General features: G+C 44.9%; 1 protein-coding gene across 1 annotated transcript; it reads right to left on the reverse strand.

The window, feature by feature from the left end:
- Positions 1 to 327: 327 nt before the first annotated feature.
- Positions 328 to 13,538, reverse strand: LOC143809446 (uncharacterized). The gene is made up of 3 exons (XM_077292514.1): positions 13,365 to 13,538; positions 1,577 to 1,681; positions 328 to 574 (listed from the first exon to the last, which is right to left on the reverse strand). The coding sequence occupies exons 1-3, from the start codon at positions 13,420 to 13,422 to the stop codon at positions 378 to 380; spliced, it is 360 nt and encodes a 119-aa protein (XP_077148629.1). The 5' UTR covers positions 13,423 to 13,538; the 3' UTR covers positions 328 to 377.
- Between the last annotated feature and the right edge of the window lie 3,081 nt (positions 13,539 to 16,619).

The raw sequence follows: 16,619 nt of genomic DNA on the forward strand, positions 1-16,619 counted from the left end.
CAGGACATTGCAGTAGCCTAGGTATCCATGGTTATGATCACTAACAACTACCTGTGACTATATGAGTGGTCGTAACCATGGATACCTAAGCTACTGCAATGCCCTGCACATGTGGTAAGTGACATGTTGTAATGTGTGAGATTTAATTTACAATTTGGCAGATTTCCTCATCTTTAGTTTAAAGCCATCCAGCCCAACATCCACGTACAGTCGGCTTTCTATAGAAATGGGTTACATGGATATCTACTAGACGGGAATAAGATTGTGAGCCCTGGTGGGCTTGTGAGACTGCTGTGAGGAGATTTTGACACCATATATACAAAAATATACCAAACAGAATTTGCTTTATTTGATAAATCGGTTGGATAGGGACCAGATCAACACCTGGAAACATATAGAGACATCAGGACCAGGACGCCGGCAGAGACGAGGGACATCTTGTTAGTGATGGCAGAGTTGCACAGATCCGTATCACAGCATGTCTGCTTATAAGAAGCTCCCGATGGTACATAAGGAGGTGGAAAACTACACGTTGACGGCGGAGTGCAACCTTTTACTGTAAAGTGAATATTTTCTGCAACAGAGAGAATAACATATTGTGAGATGCTGATTTATGCGAGATATTTCCTTTCCGTAAGACCGTCCATCCGGACCAGGGTTGGTGCTGTGTATTTTTTATATACACAGCTGCAAACCTATTGCATAGACAAAGCTCCCAGGTCAGTATTCCATGTCCGGGGGACGGGAGCGCTGCCAATCACCTCTTACCTGATGTCGCTCCTCTTTTGATTACCCGTGCTGGCACGACATTGTGCGTGCGTCTCCCCAAAGAAGATGACGTCGCACCCACCCAGATACTCAGTAGAGGAGCAACGTCAGATAAGAGGTGACTTGCAGGACTCCCGTCCACCAGTCATGGAGTACTGACCTGGCTGCTACACCGGGGTCCTGTCAATTGATTCTCTCATCTCTAATTAAAGGGGTTGTTGCAACTCAGCTAATAGTCCCTACGTATGGCTTAGACAACAATTGGCAAGTCACTGGTGGTCTCGACAATGGAAACCCCAGTGATCCTGAGAATGATGTCTCTGAATTTGTGCATTCATTGTCTATGGGACCGTTGGAGATAGAAAAGAACAGCGTTAGTGGTATCAACAATAGTCCCATAGACAATGAATGGAGGGATGACTCACGCCACTACTCCATTGCAACATGGCATCCATTTCCCGGATCTTAAGATTGATGGGAGTCCCTGTGGTCAAAAGCCTAGTGTTCAGCAAACTTGGGACAACCCCTTTATTCCCTTCCTGACAAGTGACGTCATATGTGGATATACGGGGCTGGCTCAGGAGCTGAGCCCGCACCATACACAGAGGCGCGAGCTCCTGAGCCACAGTACACAATAGTCGTGAGCCTACTGAAGGCCCCTGTTGTGCCATCTTGGTGCTCCTCTGAAGCTCAACATAGAAGATTGGTAACTTTATTACATATTGCAATAAGAAGGTATTATGGAATATAAGACAGCTGGTATATGGAATATAAAATATGACAAGTGGCTGGTGTTACATGTACTCACCATAAGTAAAGGACAGTAGTAAGCATCTATATCCTGCAGAACAGGGCATTGTATGTTGGCTGTTACAGCTAGTATCCGTACACACATAGCACTGCAGGGATGTCACTGAAAAGGAAGAGAAAATCCCAGAAATATAATCACAATTCCATAAAATATTCGCCAGGAGTGACACTGTGCACCGCCTGTTGGTGGCTGTTGTGTAGTCATATACTGTACTTTGTGGGCGTTATTCATTGTTGCAATTAAAATGATCCAAATTGTACAAACTCTCTGCTGTTTGTAATAAATCCATCAGACAAGAACAATATAACAAACACAACTAATAAAACGAGTGATCTCTCCAAATTCTACATTAACTGAAATTTCAGATTCATTTATCTCTTTCCTGACAAGTATCTTTAAGACTTAGTAGAGCACCTCTGGCTGTTATGACCTGCTGCAGACATGATGCATTGCCAAACACCAGCTTTTTGCTGCAGACCAAAGGAATCTTTGCTCATTCCAGAAGGGCAATGACCTCCAGTTTTATCTTGTCTTCCATATGCTACAGATTTCCAGGGTCAAAGAAAATTAATCTGTCCCAAAGCAGCACTGATCACCCTCCATGCGTCACTGTAGGCATCACCAAGATACCACCATGCTATACCATAGACATCACCATCACTGAGCCACAACCATGCTTCATTGTAGGCACAACCATGCTATACCGTAGGCATCACCATCACCAATCCACCACCATGCTTCACTGTAGGCACCAACGGCCACCACCATGCTTTACTGTAGGCATCACCATGCCAACACCATACTTCACTGTAGTCAGGATTTTCTTTTCAGCATATGCCTCATTATTCTTCCTCCAGACATATCACTGATCTATAGATTCAAAATGCTTCAGTTTTATTTACTCCCTCTGAAGAACAGAATCCCAAAACTTCTGTGGTTAATTCTATCATTTTGAGAATATTGGAGGTGACTCTTCTTGTGCTTTTGGATCAGTAGAGGTGACATCTTGGAGTTTGGTCATGGAGACCTTCAAAATTTAATGTGCACCTCAATACTCAAACTGAAATCTCAGCACCTGCTGCCACCAAATTTTGGTGCAAGTCTCTTCCAGTTTTTGAACAACAGGTCTCCGCAAGAATCTGGTGACAGCTGGTGACATCTTCCTCTTACTACCGGGCACACTCAGGGATTTTTGGTGCAAGATCAAAATTTAATACATACAGTAGCCACTAGTTCCAAACGTTTCAGTCGTGATAGACCTTCATCAGTGTACTAGGATTAATTTTTAGATGCTAGTGTGAGTAGAACACAAACAGTTGCCAAAGATCAGCTTAAGGATGTAGCCCAGAGTGTGGGTGGTCAGTGACCTGCAATCAGGTATACTGTGACTCAAACTAGATATGTGCCGAGTATCAGAGTATCATATGTCACGGTGTCCACCGCAAGACAAAGAGGTGTCACCTCTTTGTCTTGCGGTGGACACCGTCACATCTCCTCACACTACTACACCATGACATGTATACGCAGCACAGTGCACACAGCAGTGTCATCTCCTCCTTACACTTCTACACCATAACATGAATACGCAGTACAGTTCACACAGCAGTGTCATCTTCTCCTTACACTACTACACCATGACATGTATACACAGCACAGTGCACACAGAAGTGTCATCTCCTTCTCACACTACTGCAACATGACATATATATACAGCACAGTGCACACAGAAGTTTCATCTCCTCCTCACACTACTACACCATGACAGGTATACCCAGCACAGTGCACACAGCAGTGTCATCTCCTCACACAACTACACAATGACATGTATACACAGCACAGTGCACACAGCAGTGTCATCTCCTCTTCACACTACTACACCATGACATGTATACACAGCACAGTGCACACAGCAGTTTCATCTCACACTACTACACCATGACATATATACGCAGCACAGTGCACACAGCAGTATCATCTCCTCCTCACACTACTACACCATGACATGTATACACAGCACAGTGCACACAGCAGTGTCATCTCCTCACACTACTACACCATGACATGTATACGCAGCACAGTGCACACAGCAGTGTCATCTCCTCCTCACACTACTACACCATGACATGTATACACAGCACAGTGCACACAGCAGTTTCATCTCACACTACTACACCATGACATGTATACGCAGCACAGTGCACACAGCAGTATCATCTCCTCCTCACACTACTACACCATGACATGTATACACAGCACAGTGCACACAGCAGTGTCATCTCCTCACACTACTACACCATGACATGTATATGCAGCACAGTGCACACAGCAGTTTCATCTCCTCACACTACTACACCATGACATGTATACGCAGCACAGTGCACACAGCAGTGTCATCTCCTCCTCACACTACTACAGCATGACATGTATACACAGCACAGAGCACATAGCAGTGTCATCTCCTCCTCACACCACTATACCATGACATGTATACACAGCACAGTGCACACAGCAGTGTCATCTCACACTACTACACCATGACATGTATATGCAGCACAGTGCACGCAGCAGTGTCATCTCCTCCTCACAGTACTACACCATGACATGTATACATAGCACAGTGCACACTGCAGTGTCATCTCTTCACACTACTACCCCATCACCTGTATACACAGCACAGTGCACACAGCAGTGTCATCTTCTCACACCACTATATCATGACATGTTTACACAGCACAGTGCACACAGCAGTGTCATCCCCTCACACTACTACACAATGACATGTATACACAGCACAGTGCACATAGCAGTGTCATCTCCTCCTTACACTACTACACCATGACATATATACACAGCACAGTGCACACAGCAGTGTCATCTCCTCCTTACAATACTACAACATGACATATATATACAGCACAGTGCACACAGCAGTGTCATCTCCTCCTCACAGTACTACACCATCACATGTATACATAGCGCAGTGCACACTGCAGTGTCATCTCCTCTTCACACTACTACCCAATCACCTGTATACACAGCACAGTGCACACAGCAGTGTCATCTCCTCCTCACACTACTACACCATGACATGTATACACAGCACAGTGCACACAGCAGTGTCATCTTCTCCTCACACCACTATATCATGACATGTTTACACAGCACAGTGCACACAGCAGTGTCATCTCCTCACACTACTACACCATGACATGTATACACAGCACAGAGCACACAGCAGTGTCATCTCCTCCTCACACTACTATACCATGAAATGTATACGCAGCACAGTGCACACAGCAGTGTCATCTCCTCCTTACACTACTACACCATGACATGTATACACAGCACAGTGCACACAGCAGTGTCATCTCCTCCTCACACTACACCATGACATGTATACATAGCACAGTGCACACTGCAGTGTCATCTCTTCACACTACTACCCCATCACCTGTATACACAGCACAGTGCACACAGCAGTGTCATCTTCTCACACCACTATATCATGACATGTTTACACAGCACAGTGCACACAGCAGTGTCATCTCCTCACACTACTACACAATAACATGTATACACAGCACAGTGCACAAAGCAGTGTCATCTCCTCACACTACTACACCATGACATGTATACGCAGCACAGTGCACATAGCAGTGTCATCTCCTCCTTACACTACTACACCATGACATGTATACTGTTATGGTTCCCAATGGCAGGGGAACATCAGAAACATAGAAAAACGGACAAGCTCTCGGGTGATGGAAACTAGAGCTGACCGCGATGCTAAACCTATACACACAACTAATAGTAGCCAGGGAACGTGCCTACGTTTTCGCTAGACGTCTCGCACCAGCCGGAGGACTAACTACCCCTAATAGATGAAACACAGTCCTGGCTTGCCTCCAGAGGAAAATTCCCCACAGGAGATAGTAGCCCCCCACATATAATAACGGTGAGTTAAGGTGAAAAGACAAACGTAGTATGAAAACAGATTTAGCACAGCGAGGCCCACTAACTAGATAGCAGAAGGATACAATAGTGGACTTCGCAGTCAGCTACAAAACCCTATCAAAAACCATCCTGAAATTACCTTAAACTCATGTGCCAACTCATGGCACCGGAGTGGCAATTTCAGCCCACAAGAGCTTCCAGCTGCAGAGAATCACATAACTGCAAACTGGACAAAACATACAAAAATAGACTAAGGACAGAAATGTCCAACTTAGCTGGTCAGCAGACTGGGAGCAGGTACATGCAACAGAAAGACTCTGGTTACATTGATGGCCGGCATTGGAATGACTGAGGAACAAGGCTAAATAGGAAACTCCCACATCCTGATAGAAACAGGTGAAAAGCTCACAAGACACCAGTACCACAAGCGACCACTGGGGGAGCCAAATAACCGAATCACAACAGTACCCCCCCCCTTAAGGAGGGGGCACCGAACCCTCACAAGAACCACCAGGGCGATCTGGATGAGCCCTATGAAAGGCACGGACCAAATCAGAGGCATGAACATCTGAAGCTGAAACCCAAGAATTATCCTCCTGACCGTAGCCCTTCCACTTAACCAGATATTGAAGTCTCCGTCTGGAAACACGGGAGTCCAAGATTTTCTCCACCACGTACTCCAATTCACCCTCAACCAGCACAGGAGCAGGAGGCTCAACAGAAGGCACAACTGGCACCTCATACCTCCGCAATAACGACCGATGGAAAACATTATGGATAGCAAAGGATGCTGGGAGGTCCAAACGAAAAGACACAGGGTTAAGAATTTCCAAAATCCTATAAGGACCGATGAACCGAGGCTTAAACTTAGGAGAAGAGACCCTCATAGGGACAAAACGGGAAGACAACCACACCAAGTCCCCAACACGAAGACGAGGACCAACACGACGATGGCGATTAGCAAAATGCTGAGTCCTCTCCTGGGACAACATTAAATTGTCCACCACCTGACCCCAAATACGATGCAACCTGTCCACCATAGTATCCACTCCAGGACAATCCGAAGATTCCACCTGACCAGATGAAAAACGAGGATGGAACCCCGAATTGCAAAAGAAAGGGGAAACCAAAGTGGCAGAACTGGCCCGATTATTAAGGGCAAACTCTGCCAACGGCAAAAAGGTGACCCAGTCATCCTGATCAGCAGACACAAAACACCTCAAATAAGTCTCCAAGGTCTGATTAGTACGCTCCGTCTGGCCATTCGTCTGAGGATGAAATGCAGACGAAAAAGACAAATCAATGCCCATCCTGGCACAAAACGCCCGCCAAAATCTGGACACAAACTGAGATCCCCTGTCAGAAACTATATTCTCCGGGATACCATGCAACCGAACCACATTCTGAAAAAACAGAGGCACCAACTCAGATGAGGAAGGCAACTTGGGCAAAGGTACCAAATGAACCATCTTAGAAAAACGGTCACACACCACCCAGATGACAGACATTTTCTGAGAAACAGGGAGATCAGAAATAAAATCCATAGAGATGTGTGTCCAAGGCCTCTTAGGAATAGGCAAGGACAACAACAATCCACTAGCCCGAGAACAACAAGGCTTGGCCCGAGCACAAATATCACAAGACTGCACAAAAGTACGCACGTCCCGAGACAGGGAAGGCCACCAGAAGGACCTAGCCACCAAATCCCTGGTACCAAAAATTCCCGGATGACCTGCCAACGCAGAAGAATGAACCTCCGAGATGACTCTACTGGTCCATTCATCCGGCACAAACAATCTACCAGGCGGACAACGATCAGGCCGATCCGCCTGAAACTCTTGTAAAGCACGTCGCAGGTCAGGGGAGACAGCAGACAATATCACCCCATCCTTAAGGATACCCGTAGGTTTGGAATCACCAGGGAAATCAGGTTCAAAACTCCTAGAAAGGGCATCAGCCTTCACATTTTTAGAACCTGGCAGATACGAGACCACAAAATTAAACCGAGAGAAAAACAACGACCAGCGCGCCTGTCTAGGATTCAGACGTCTGGCCGACTCAAGATAAATCAAATTCTTGTGATCAGTCAAGACCACCACCTGATGTCTAGCACCCTCAAGCCAATGACGCCACTCCTCGAATGCCCATTTCATCGCCAAAAGCTCCCGATTACCAACATCATAGTTTCGCTCGGCGGGCGAAAATTTTCGAGAAAAGAACGCACAAGGTCTCATCACTGAACCATCTGAACTTTTCTGTGACAAAACCGCCCCCGCTCCAATCTCGGAAGCATCAACTTCCACCTGAAAAGGAAGTGAAACATCAGGCTGGCGCAACACAGGGGCAGAAGAAAAGCGGCGCTTAAGCTCTCGAAAGGCCTCCAGAGCAGCAGGAGACCAATCGGCAACATCAGCACCTTTTTTAGTCAAATCAGTCAAAGGCTTGACCACGCTAGAAAAAACAGTTATGAATCGACGATAAAAATTAGCAAAGCCCAAAAATTTCTGAAGGCTCTTAAGAGAAGTCGGCTGCGTCCAGTCACAAATTGCCCGAACCTTAACAGGATCCATCTCAATAGAAGAAGGGGAAAAAATGTACCCCAGAAAAGAAATCTTCTGAACCCCAAAAACACACTTTGCACCCTTTACAAACAGAGAATTGGTCCGCAAAACCTGAAAAACCTTCCTAACCTGTTGAACATGAGACTCCCAGTCATCCGAAAAAATCAAAACATCATCCAGATACACAACCATGAATTTATCCAGATATTCACGGAAAATATTGTGCATAAAAGACTGAAAGACCGAAGGGGCATTTGACAAACCAAAAGGCATTATCAAATACTCAAAATGGCCCTCGGGCGTATTAAATGCGGTTTTCCACTCATCCCCCTGCTTAATTCGCACCAAATTATACGCACCGCGAAGATCAATCTTAGAGAACCACTTAGCTCCCTTAATGCGAGCAAATAAATCTGTCAGCAATGGCAAAGGATACTGATATTTGACTGTGATCTTATTTAAGAGTCTATAATCAATACAAGGTCTCAAAGAACCATCTCTTTTGGCTACAAAAAAGAACCCTGCTCCTAAAGGAGACGAAGAAGGACGAATATGTCCTTTTTCCAAGGACTCCCTAATATACTCTCGCATAGCAGCATGTTCAGGTACAGACAGATTGAATAAACGACTCTTAGGAAATTTACTGCCAGGAATCAAATCTATGGCGCAATCACAATCTCTGTGAGGGGGAAGAGAATTAAGAGTAGACTCCTCAAAAACATCACAATAATCAGACAAAAAAGCCGGGATCTCAGAGGGAATAGATGAAGCAATGGAAACCAAAGGTGCGCCCCCATGATTTCCCTGACATCCCCAGCTTAGTACAGACATTGTTTTCCAGTCAAGGACTGGGTTATGGGTTTGCAACCATGGCAATCCCAGCACTAATACATCATGTAGATTAAACAACACAAGGAAGCGAATCACCTCCTGATGGTCTGGAGTCATACGCATAGTCACTTGTGTCCAGTATTGTGGTTTATTACTAGCCAATGGTGTAGAATCAATACCCTTTAAAGGTATAGGGACTTCCAGAGGCTCTAGATCAAACCCACAGCGCCTGGCAAAGGACCAATCCATAAGACTCAAAGCGGCACCAGAATCCACATAAGCATCCGCGACAATAGAAGATAACGAACAAATTAAAGTCACAGACAAAATAAACTTGGACTGCAAAGTGCCAATAGCAGAGGATTTAGCAACTTTGTTTGTTCGTTTTGAGCATGCTGATATAACATGAGTTGAATTCCCACAATAGAAGCACAACTTATTTTTGCGCCTATAATTCTGTCGTTCGCTTCTGGACAGAAAACTATCACATTGCATACTCTCTGGTACCCTCTCAGAAGACACCGCCAAATGGTGCACAGGTTTGCGTTCCCGTAAACGCCGATCAATCTGAATAGCCATTGTCATGGACTCATTCAGACCCGTAGGCGTAGGAAACCCCACCATGACGTCTTTTACGGCATCAGAGAGACCTTCTCTGAAATTTGCCGCCAGAGCGCACTCATTCCACTGAGTAAGCACAGACCATTTTCGAAATTTTTGGCAATATATTTCGGCTTCATCTTGCCCCTGAGAGAGGGCTATCAAGGCCTTTTCAGCCTGTATCTCTAAATTAGGTTCCTCATAAAGCAACCCTAAGGCCAGAAAAAACGCATCCACATTGAGCAACGCAGGATCCCCTGGCGCCAATGAAAATGCCCAATTTTGAGGGTCACCCCGCAATAATGAAATCACTATTTTAACCTGCTGTGCAGGATCTCCAGCAGAGTGAGATCTCAGAGAAAGAAACAATTTACAATTGTATTTAAAATTCAGAAAACAAGATCGATCTCCGGAGAAAAACTCTGGTAAAGGAATTTTAGGTTCAGACCGAGGAGCATGTATAACAAAATCTTGTATATTCTGAACTTTAGCAGCAAGATTATTCAAATTTGTAGCCAGACTCTGGAGATCCATATTTCAACAGATAAAATCTGAGCCATTCAGGGGTTAAGAGGAGAGGAAAGCAGGAGACTGCAATTAGAGCTGGAGTGCAACTTCAGAGAAAAAAAAAAAAAAATTCCACACAGTTCCTTTTCTCTCCTGCTTCAGCCCATAGATTAAACATGTAGGCTGGCCATACTGTTATGGTTCCCAATGGCAGGGGAACATCAGAAACATAGAAAAACGGACAAGCTCTCGGGTGATGGAAACTAGAGCTGACCGCGATGCTAAACCTATACACACAACTAATAGTAGCCAGGGAACGTGCCTACGTTTTCGCTAGACGTCTCGCACCAGCCGGAGGACTAACTACCCCTAATAGATGAAACACAGTCCTGGCTTGCCTCCAGAGGAAAATTCCCCACAGGAGATAGTAGCCCCCCACATATAATAACGGTGAGTTAAGGTGAAAAGACAAACGTAGTATGAAAACAGATTTAGCACAGCGAGGCCCACTAACTAGATAGCAGAAGGATACAATAGTGGACTTCGCAGTCAGCTACAAAACCCTATCAAAAACCATCCTGAAATTACCTTAAACTCATGTGCCAACTCATGGCACCGGAGTGGCAATTTCAGCCCACAAGAGCTTCCAGCTGCAGAGAATCACATAACTGCAAACTGAACAAAACATACAAAAATAGACTAAGGACAGAAATGTCCAACTTAGCTGGTCAGCAGACTGGGAGCAGGTACATGCAACAGAAAGACTCTGGTTACATTGATGGCCGGCATTGGAATGACTGAGGAACAAGGCTAAATAGGAAACTCCCACATCCTGATAGAAACAGGTGAAAAGCTCACAAGACACCAGTACCACAAGCGACCACTGGGGGAGCCAAATAACCGAATAACAACAGTATACACAGCACAGTGCACACAGCAGTGTCATCTCCTCCTTACACTACTACAACATGACATATATATACAGCACAGTGCACACAGCAGTGTCATCTCCTCCTCACAGTACTACACCATCACATGTATACATAGCACAGTGCACACTGCAGTGTCATCTCTTCACACTACTACCCCATCACCTGTATACACAGCACAGTGCACACAGCAGTGTCATCTCCTCCTCACACTACTACACCATGACATGTATACACAGCACAGTGCACACAGCAGTGTCATCTTCTCCTCACACCATTATATCATGACATGTTTACACAGCACAGTGCACACAGCAGTGTCATCTCCTCACACTACTACACAATGACATGTATACACAGCACAGTGCACACAGCAGTGTCATCTCCTCACTACTACACCATGACATGTATACACAGCACAGAGCACGCAGCAGTGTCATCTCCTCCTCACACTACTATACCATGAAATGTATACGCAGCACAGTGCACACAGCAGTGTCATCTCCTCCTTACACTACTACACCATGACATGTATACACAGCACAGTGCACACAGCAGTGTCATCTCCTCCTCACACTACACCATGACATGTATACACAGCACAGTGCATACAGCAGTGTCATCTCCTTCTCACACTACTGCAACATGACATATATATACAGCACAGTGCAAACAGCAGTGTCATCTCCTCACACTACACCATGACATGTATACATAGCACAGTGCACACAGCAGTGTCATCTCCTCCTCACACTACTACACCATGACATGTATACACAGCACAGTGCACACAGCAGTTTCATTTCCTCCTCACACTTTGACAGACATACCCTATCCAGTTAGATAGAGACATACGTCATATTTACCCTGTATACCTATCCTTACTTACTAGTGTTGAGCGATACCGTCCGATACTTGAAAGTATCGGTATCGGAAAGTATCGGCCGATACCGGCAAAGTATCGGATCCAATCCGATACCGATACCCGATACCAATACAAGTCAATGGGACTCAAGTATCGGACGGTATTCCTGATGGTTCCCAGGGTCTGAAGGAGAGGAAACTCTCCTTCAGGCCCTGGGAACCATATTAATGTGTAAAAGAAAGAATTAAAATAAAAAATATTGCTATACTCACCTCTCCGACGCAGCCTGCACCTTACCGAGGGAAGCGGCAGCGTTCTTTGTTTAAAATTCGCGCGTTTACTTGGTTACGTGAAGTCCCGGCTTGTGATTGGTCGCGGCGGCCATGTTGCCGGGACGCGGACCAATCACAGCAAGCCGTGACGTAATTTCAGGTCCTGCAGGATTTTAAAATTACGTCCCGGCGTTGTGATTGGTTGCGCCGCAGTCACATGGGCGACGCAACCAATCACAAGCCGTGACGTCACGGGAGGCTGGACACGCGCGTATTTTAAAATGCGCGCTTGTCCAGCCTCCCGTGACGTCACGGCTTGTGATTGGTTGCATCGCGGTCAACCAATCACAAGCCGGGAGGTTGGACGCGCGCCGCATTTTAAAATGCGCGCTTGTCCAGCCTCCCGTGACGTCCCGGCTTGTGATTGGTTGCATCGCGGTCAACCAATCACAAGCCGGGAGGCTGGACGCGCGCATTTTTAAATGCGCGCTTGTCCAGCCTCCCGTGACGTCCCGGCTTGTGATTGGTTGCATCGCGGTCAACCAATCACAAGCCGGGAGGCTGGACGCGCGCATTTTAAAATGTGCGCGTGTCCAGCCTCCCGTGACGTCACGGCTTGTGATTGGTCGCGGCGGCCATGTTGCCGGGACGCGGACCAATCACAGCAAGCCGTGACGTAATTTCAGGTCCTGCAGGATTTTAAAATTACGTTCCGGCGTTGTGATTGGTCCGCGTCCCGGCAACATGGCCGCCGCGACCAATCACAAGCCGGGACGTCACGGGAGGCTGGACACGCGCGCATTTTAAAATGTGCACGTGTCCAGCCTCCCGTGACGTCCCGGCTTGTGATTGGTTACGTCGCCCATGTGACCACGACGCGCCCAATCACAACGCCGGAACGTAATTTTAAAATCCTGCAAGGACCTGAAATTACGTCACGGCTTGCTGTGATTGGTCCGCGTCCCGGCAACATGGCCGCCGCGACCAATCACAAGCCGGGACTTCACGTAACCAAGTAAACGCGCGAATTTTAAACAAACAACGCTGCCGGTTCCCTCGCTGAGGTCCGGGCTGCGTCGGAGAGGTGAGTATAGCAATATTTTTTATTTTAATTCTCTCTTTTACACATTATTACATTAATGTTGTTTCGATACCCGATACCCGATACCACAAAAGTATCGGATCTCGGTATCGGAATTCCGATACAGCAAGTATCGGCCGATACCCGATACTTGCAGTATCGGAATGCTCAACACTATTACTTACCAGTCTGAGAGCTGGATAAGATGAGGATAGTAAGGTATAGAAGGTGTTTAGTCTCCATCGTGGTCAGGATGGTCTGGATTCTGCTTCTCCTTCTGCTTCCGCTAAGTTATGACCTTGCTCCACGCTGTTTTTATATCTTTGTTAATCTTAGCTATTGCAGCATCACCTGTGTATGAGGTGGAAAAAGACACCTAATAAAAGGCAAAGTTCAATAATGGCAGTAATGAGAAAATGTTAGCCTCCCCTACATAAGACTTGTGTCATCAGGAAGCAGTCTTTGATAATAAGGACCTTTCACCAGTTTTAGCATGCTAATCTGGCCAAATCGTGGAATAGTGGCTGCAGAACTGAATAAGATGTCTTCAAGACTAGGAGCATTAGCGCAGATTCTTCTTTGGGAGCTTGTACTTATTTTCTCCTGTGAGACATTGACCAATCATAAGCAGAAGGCATCCTGCAGGAGAAAAAAAGAACACGCCCCCAGAAAAGTCTAGACCCAACTTTCTCCTTGAGACATGCAATGACACACCGCCCTGCTGTCCTCCATGAGCTCTGCAAATAATGTATAGAGAAGTGTAAAGCTTTGATTAAAAAAAAACAACACATGACTTTCATCTCTGGGCACTGTCAGCTCTGCTGTGCTCTCCCTCCCCCCACGCTAAATGCTCTGATGTGAAATCAGTGAGAAGTGTTTTTAATGACACAAAGCTCTGTTCTGCTCTTTTCTATGCTGTAGGTGCAGAGACTTACAGAGGGGAGCAAGGCGGTGTGTCATTACTGGCCTCACACAGAGAAAACGGAGTCTGCTTCCTTTGGGGTGTGTTCTTTTATTCCCTCTATATGATTCCTCTTGCTTATGATTGGTCAACATCATACAAGGGAAAAAGTACACACCCACAGAGACAAATCTCTGCTAACACCCTATTAGTCATAGGATAAATTAGAATTTAAACTTTTCAACAAACTCATGAAAGGTCATCTTTGAAGCAGATTTTTGTGTTAAATATATTTTTTCTGGTTTCTCCAAATGTAACACTAATTACCACTTTTAATGACTAATGCAATCTTAAAACTGAGCTATCCAACTAGCTCAACCTAGAGGTGGATTCACATTTACACTTCTGAATTTTGCTGGGTAACAGTCTCCATGGTGTTTTATTGTCTGTCAGTGTGCTAAAGAATGAATCTCAAGAATCCGTCTGTTTGTTGTGCTTGTATAGGAGACATCATAGCAGCTAGTCTCCTCCCACCAGCTTAGAGTCAAGTGCCAAATAAACGATAGAGACTGAAGAAGGGAAACTGGTGAAGATGCAGAATACAACTGATATAATATCTCAAGATAGTGTAATTTCTCATGTACACACAGGACAGATTATTCTGAAAAGTTACTTTAAAATATAGTCATTAGAGAAAAGATCATTGTGTTGTGCAAGCAAAGAAAAGGATACAAAAAAATAGCAAAAGGCTTGAGTGATCCTAGAGATAGAGGTGGACCCATAGTTCACAAGGTCAAAGATAAAAGAATATTGACTCCATTACAGTACTTGGTCTAGGCAGAATGATGAAACAAAAGTGGAATTGTTCAGGCTTATGGATCTACAGTATGTCTTCAGAAGGGAGAATGAATGATACGCTCAACAGAACCCCCTGACTATGGTAAAGCATGGCGGCGGCTCAGTGAGGTCTACAGAGAAGCACAGTATTGGATTGATGATGCCTACAGTGGGTGCATGTGTTGACTTGGTGATGCCTACAATGAACAACTGTAGTGCATTAGTGATTCCAACAGTGAAGCATGGTGGGCACTCGGGGATGCATGCAGTACAGTTAAGTGTTGGCTGGTGATGCCTAAAATTAAGTATAGTGGTGGCGATGTCTACAGTGAAGCATGGTGATGGTTCTGTGATACGCTGGAGCTGGTTTGAGTCCTTTAGAACTGGAGACGTGCAGCGAGTGGTGGGCAAGATAAATGTAATCAAGTATCAGGAAATCCTAGGAGAAATTGTCTTGACTTCTATGAGGAAGCTCAATCTTGGGGTACCTTAGACTTTTCAACAAGGGGTTGATCCCAAGCATACACCATAGTCTACTAAGGCTTAGCTTCAGAAGAAGTCTTGGAAATTTTTAGATTTTTCTACCATCTATTGACATGAACCCAATAAAATGTTTTTGTGGGATTTGAGGAAGGCGGTTATAGCACCCAAACCCGAGAATATTAGTGACTTGGAGACCATAGGCCATGTGGAATGAGTTGATTCTTCAGGAATGCTGCCAGAAGCTGGTGTTTGGATACGCATCACATTGGCAGCAGGTCATAACAGCTAGAGGGGCTCTTCTATGTGCTAAAGACGCTTGTCATGAAGGGGTGAATAATTTTGAGAATTCAGTTGTCAGTATTAGCTGCATTTTGTGGTGAATTTGGATAAACCACTTGTATTAGTTGTATTTTGCTCTTTACATTGTTCTTCTTTGAATACTTTATTGGAAACAGCAGAAAATTTGTACATTTTGCTAATATAGCGAATCTGCAAAAGGGGTTGAATTGTGATTGCAATTGTGCTGACAGCTAAGCCACTTTTGATCACTTGGACCTATTATAGAGTCCATTGGGTCTCTTCTGCTACTTTTTATGTCACGGACATTACTACAGGCTGCACTACTGCCATTACAAATACTAAAAACTTTAACAAACTGGCAATAACTATTGCTTATGTCTCAGTACTAAAAATGTTAAGAAGCTGTTCCTAGATGCAACTTTGATGCAGCTTCCAACTATCATACAGTGATTGCACCCTATAGAAGTGATAACACAGGTATGCAAAATTTGGGTTCATGAAAATATTTTCAAATACAATGACTGATTCTTATGTTTTCTTATGCCCTGATTTAAAAAATAAAATAAAATCTATTTTTAATAATCACATATGGATTTTCCACAAAGCGCGCATTAAATTACGTACAAGAGAGATGAACAAGAAAAATCTTTTTGTAGCCAAAAATGTACACAATATTATATCTAAAAATGTATTGAACATACAGTCTGCAACTTTATTGGAAATTAATTTTTGTGCCTTTTTCCCTTTCTCTTCAAAGCTTCTTGTGATACCTTTTCTCTTATAGAAGAACTGCGGATCTTCTCTGTGAAGCATTCAGCAGTAGTCCCCCATCATGGTCACGTTCCATCTACCTTGTATCGTCATTCCATCTCCTTGATATCCTGATTAAATTGTTCTCCTTACTCTTTGCTAACAGTAC

The sequence above is a fragment of the Ranitomeya variabilis genome, chromosome 2 (assembly GCF_051348905.1).
Source record: "Ranitomeya variabilis isolate aRanVar5 chromosome 2, aRanVar5.hap1, whole genome shotgun sequence".
Lineage (NCBI taxonomy): Eukaryota > Metazoa > Chordata > Amphibia > Anura > Dendrobatidae > Ranitomeya > Ranitomeya variabilis.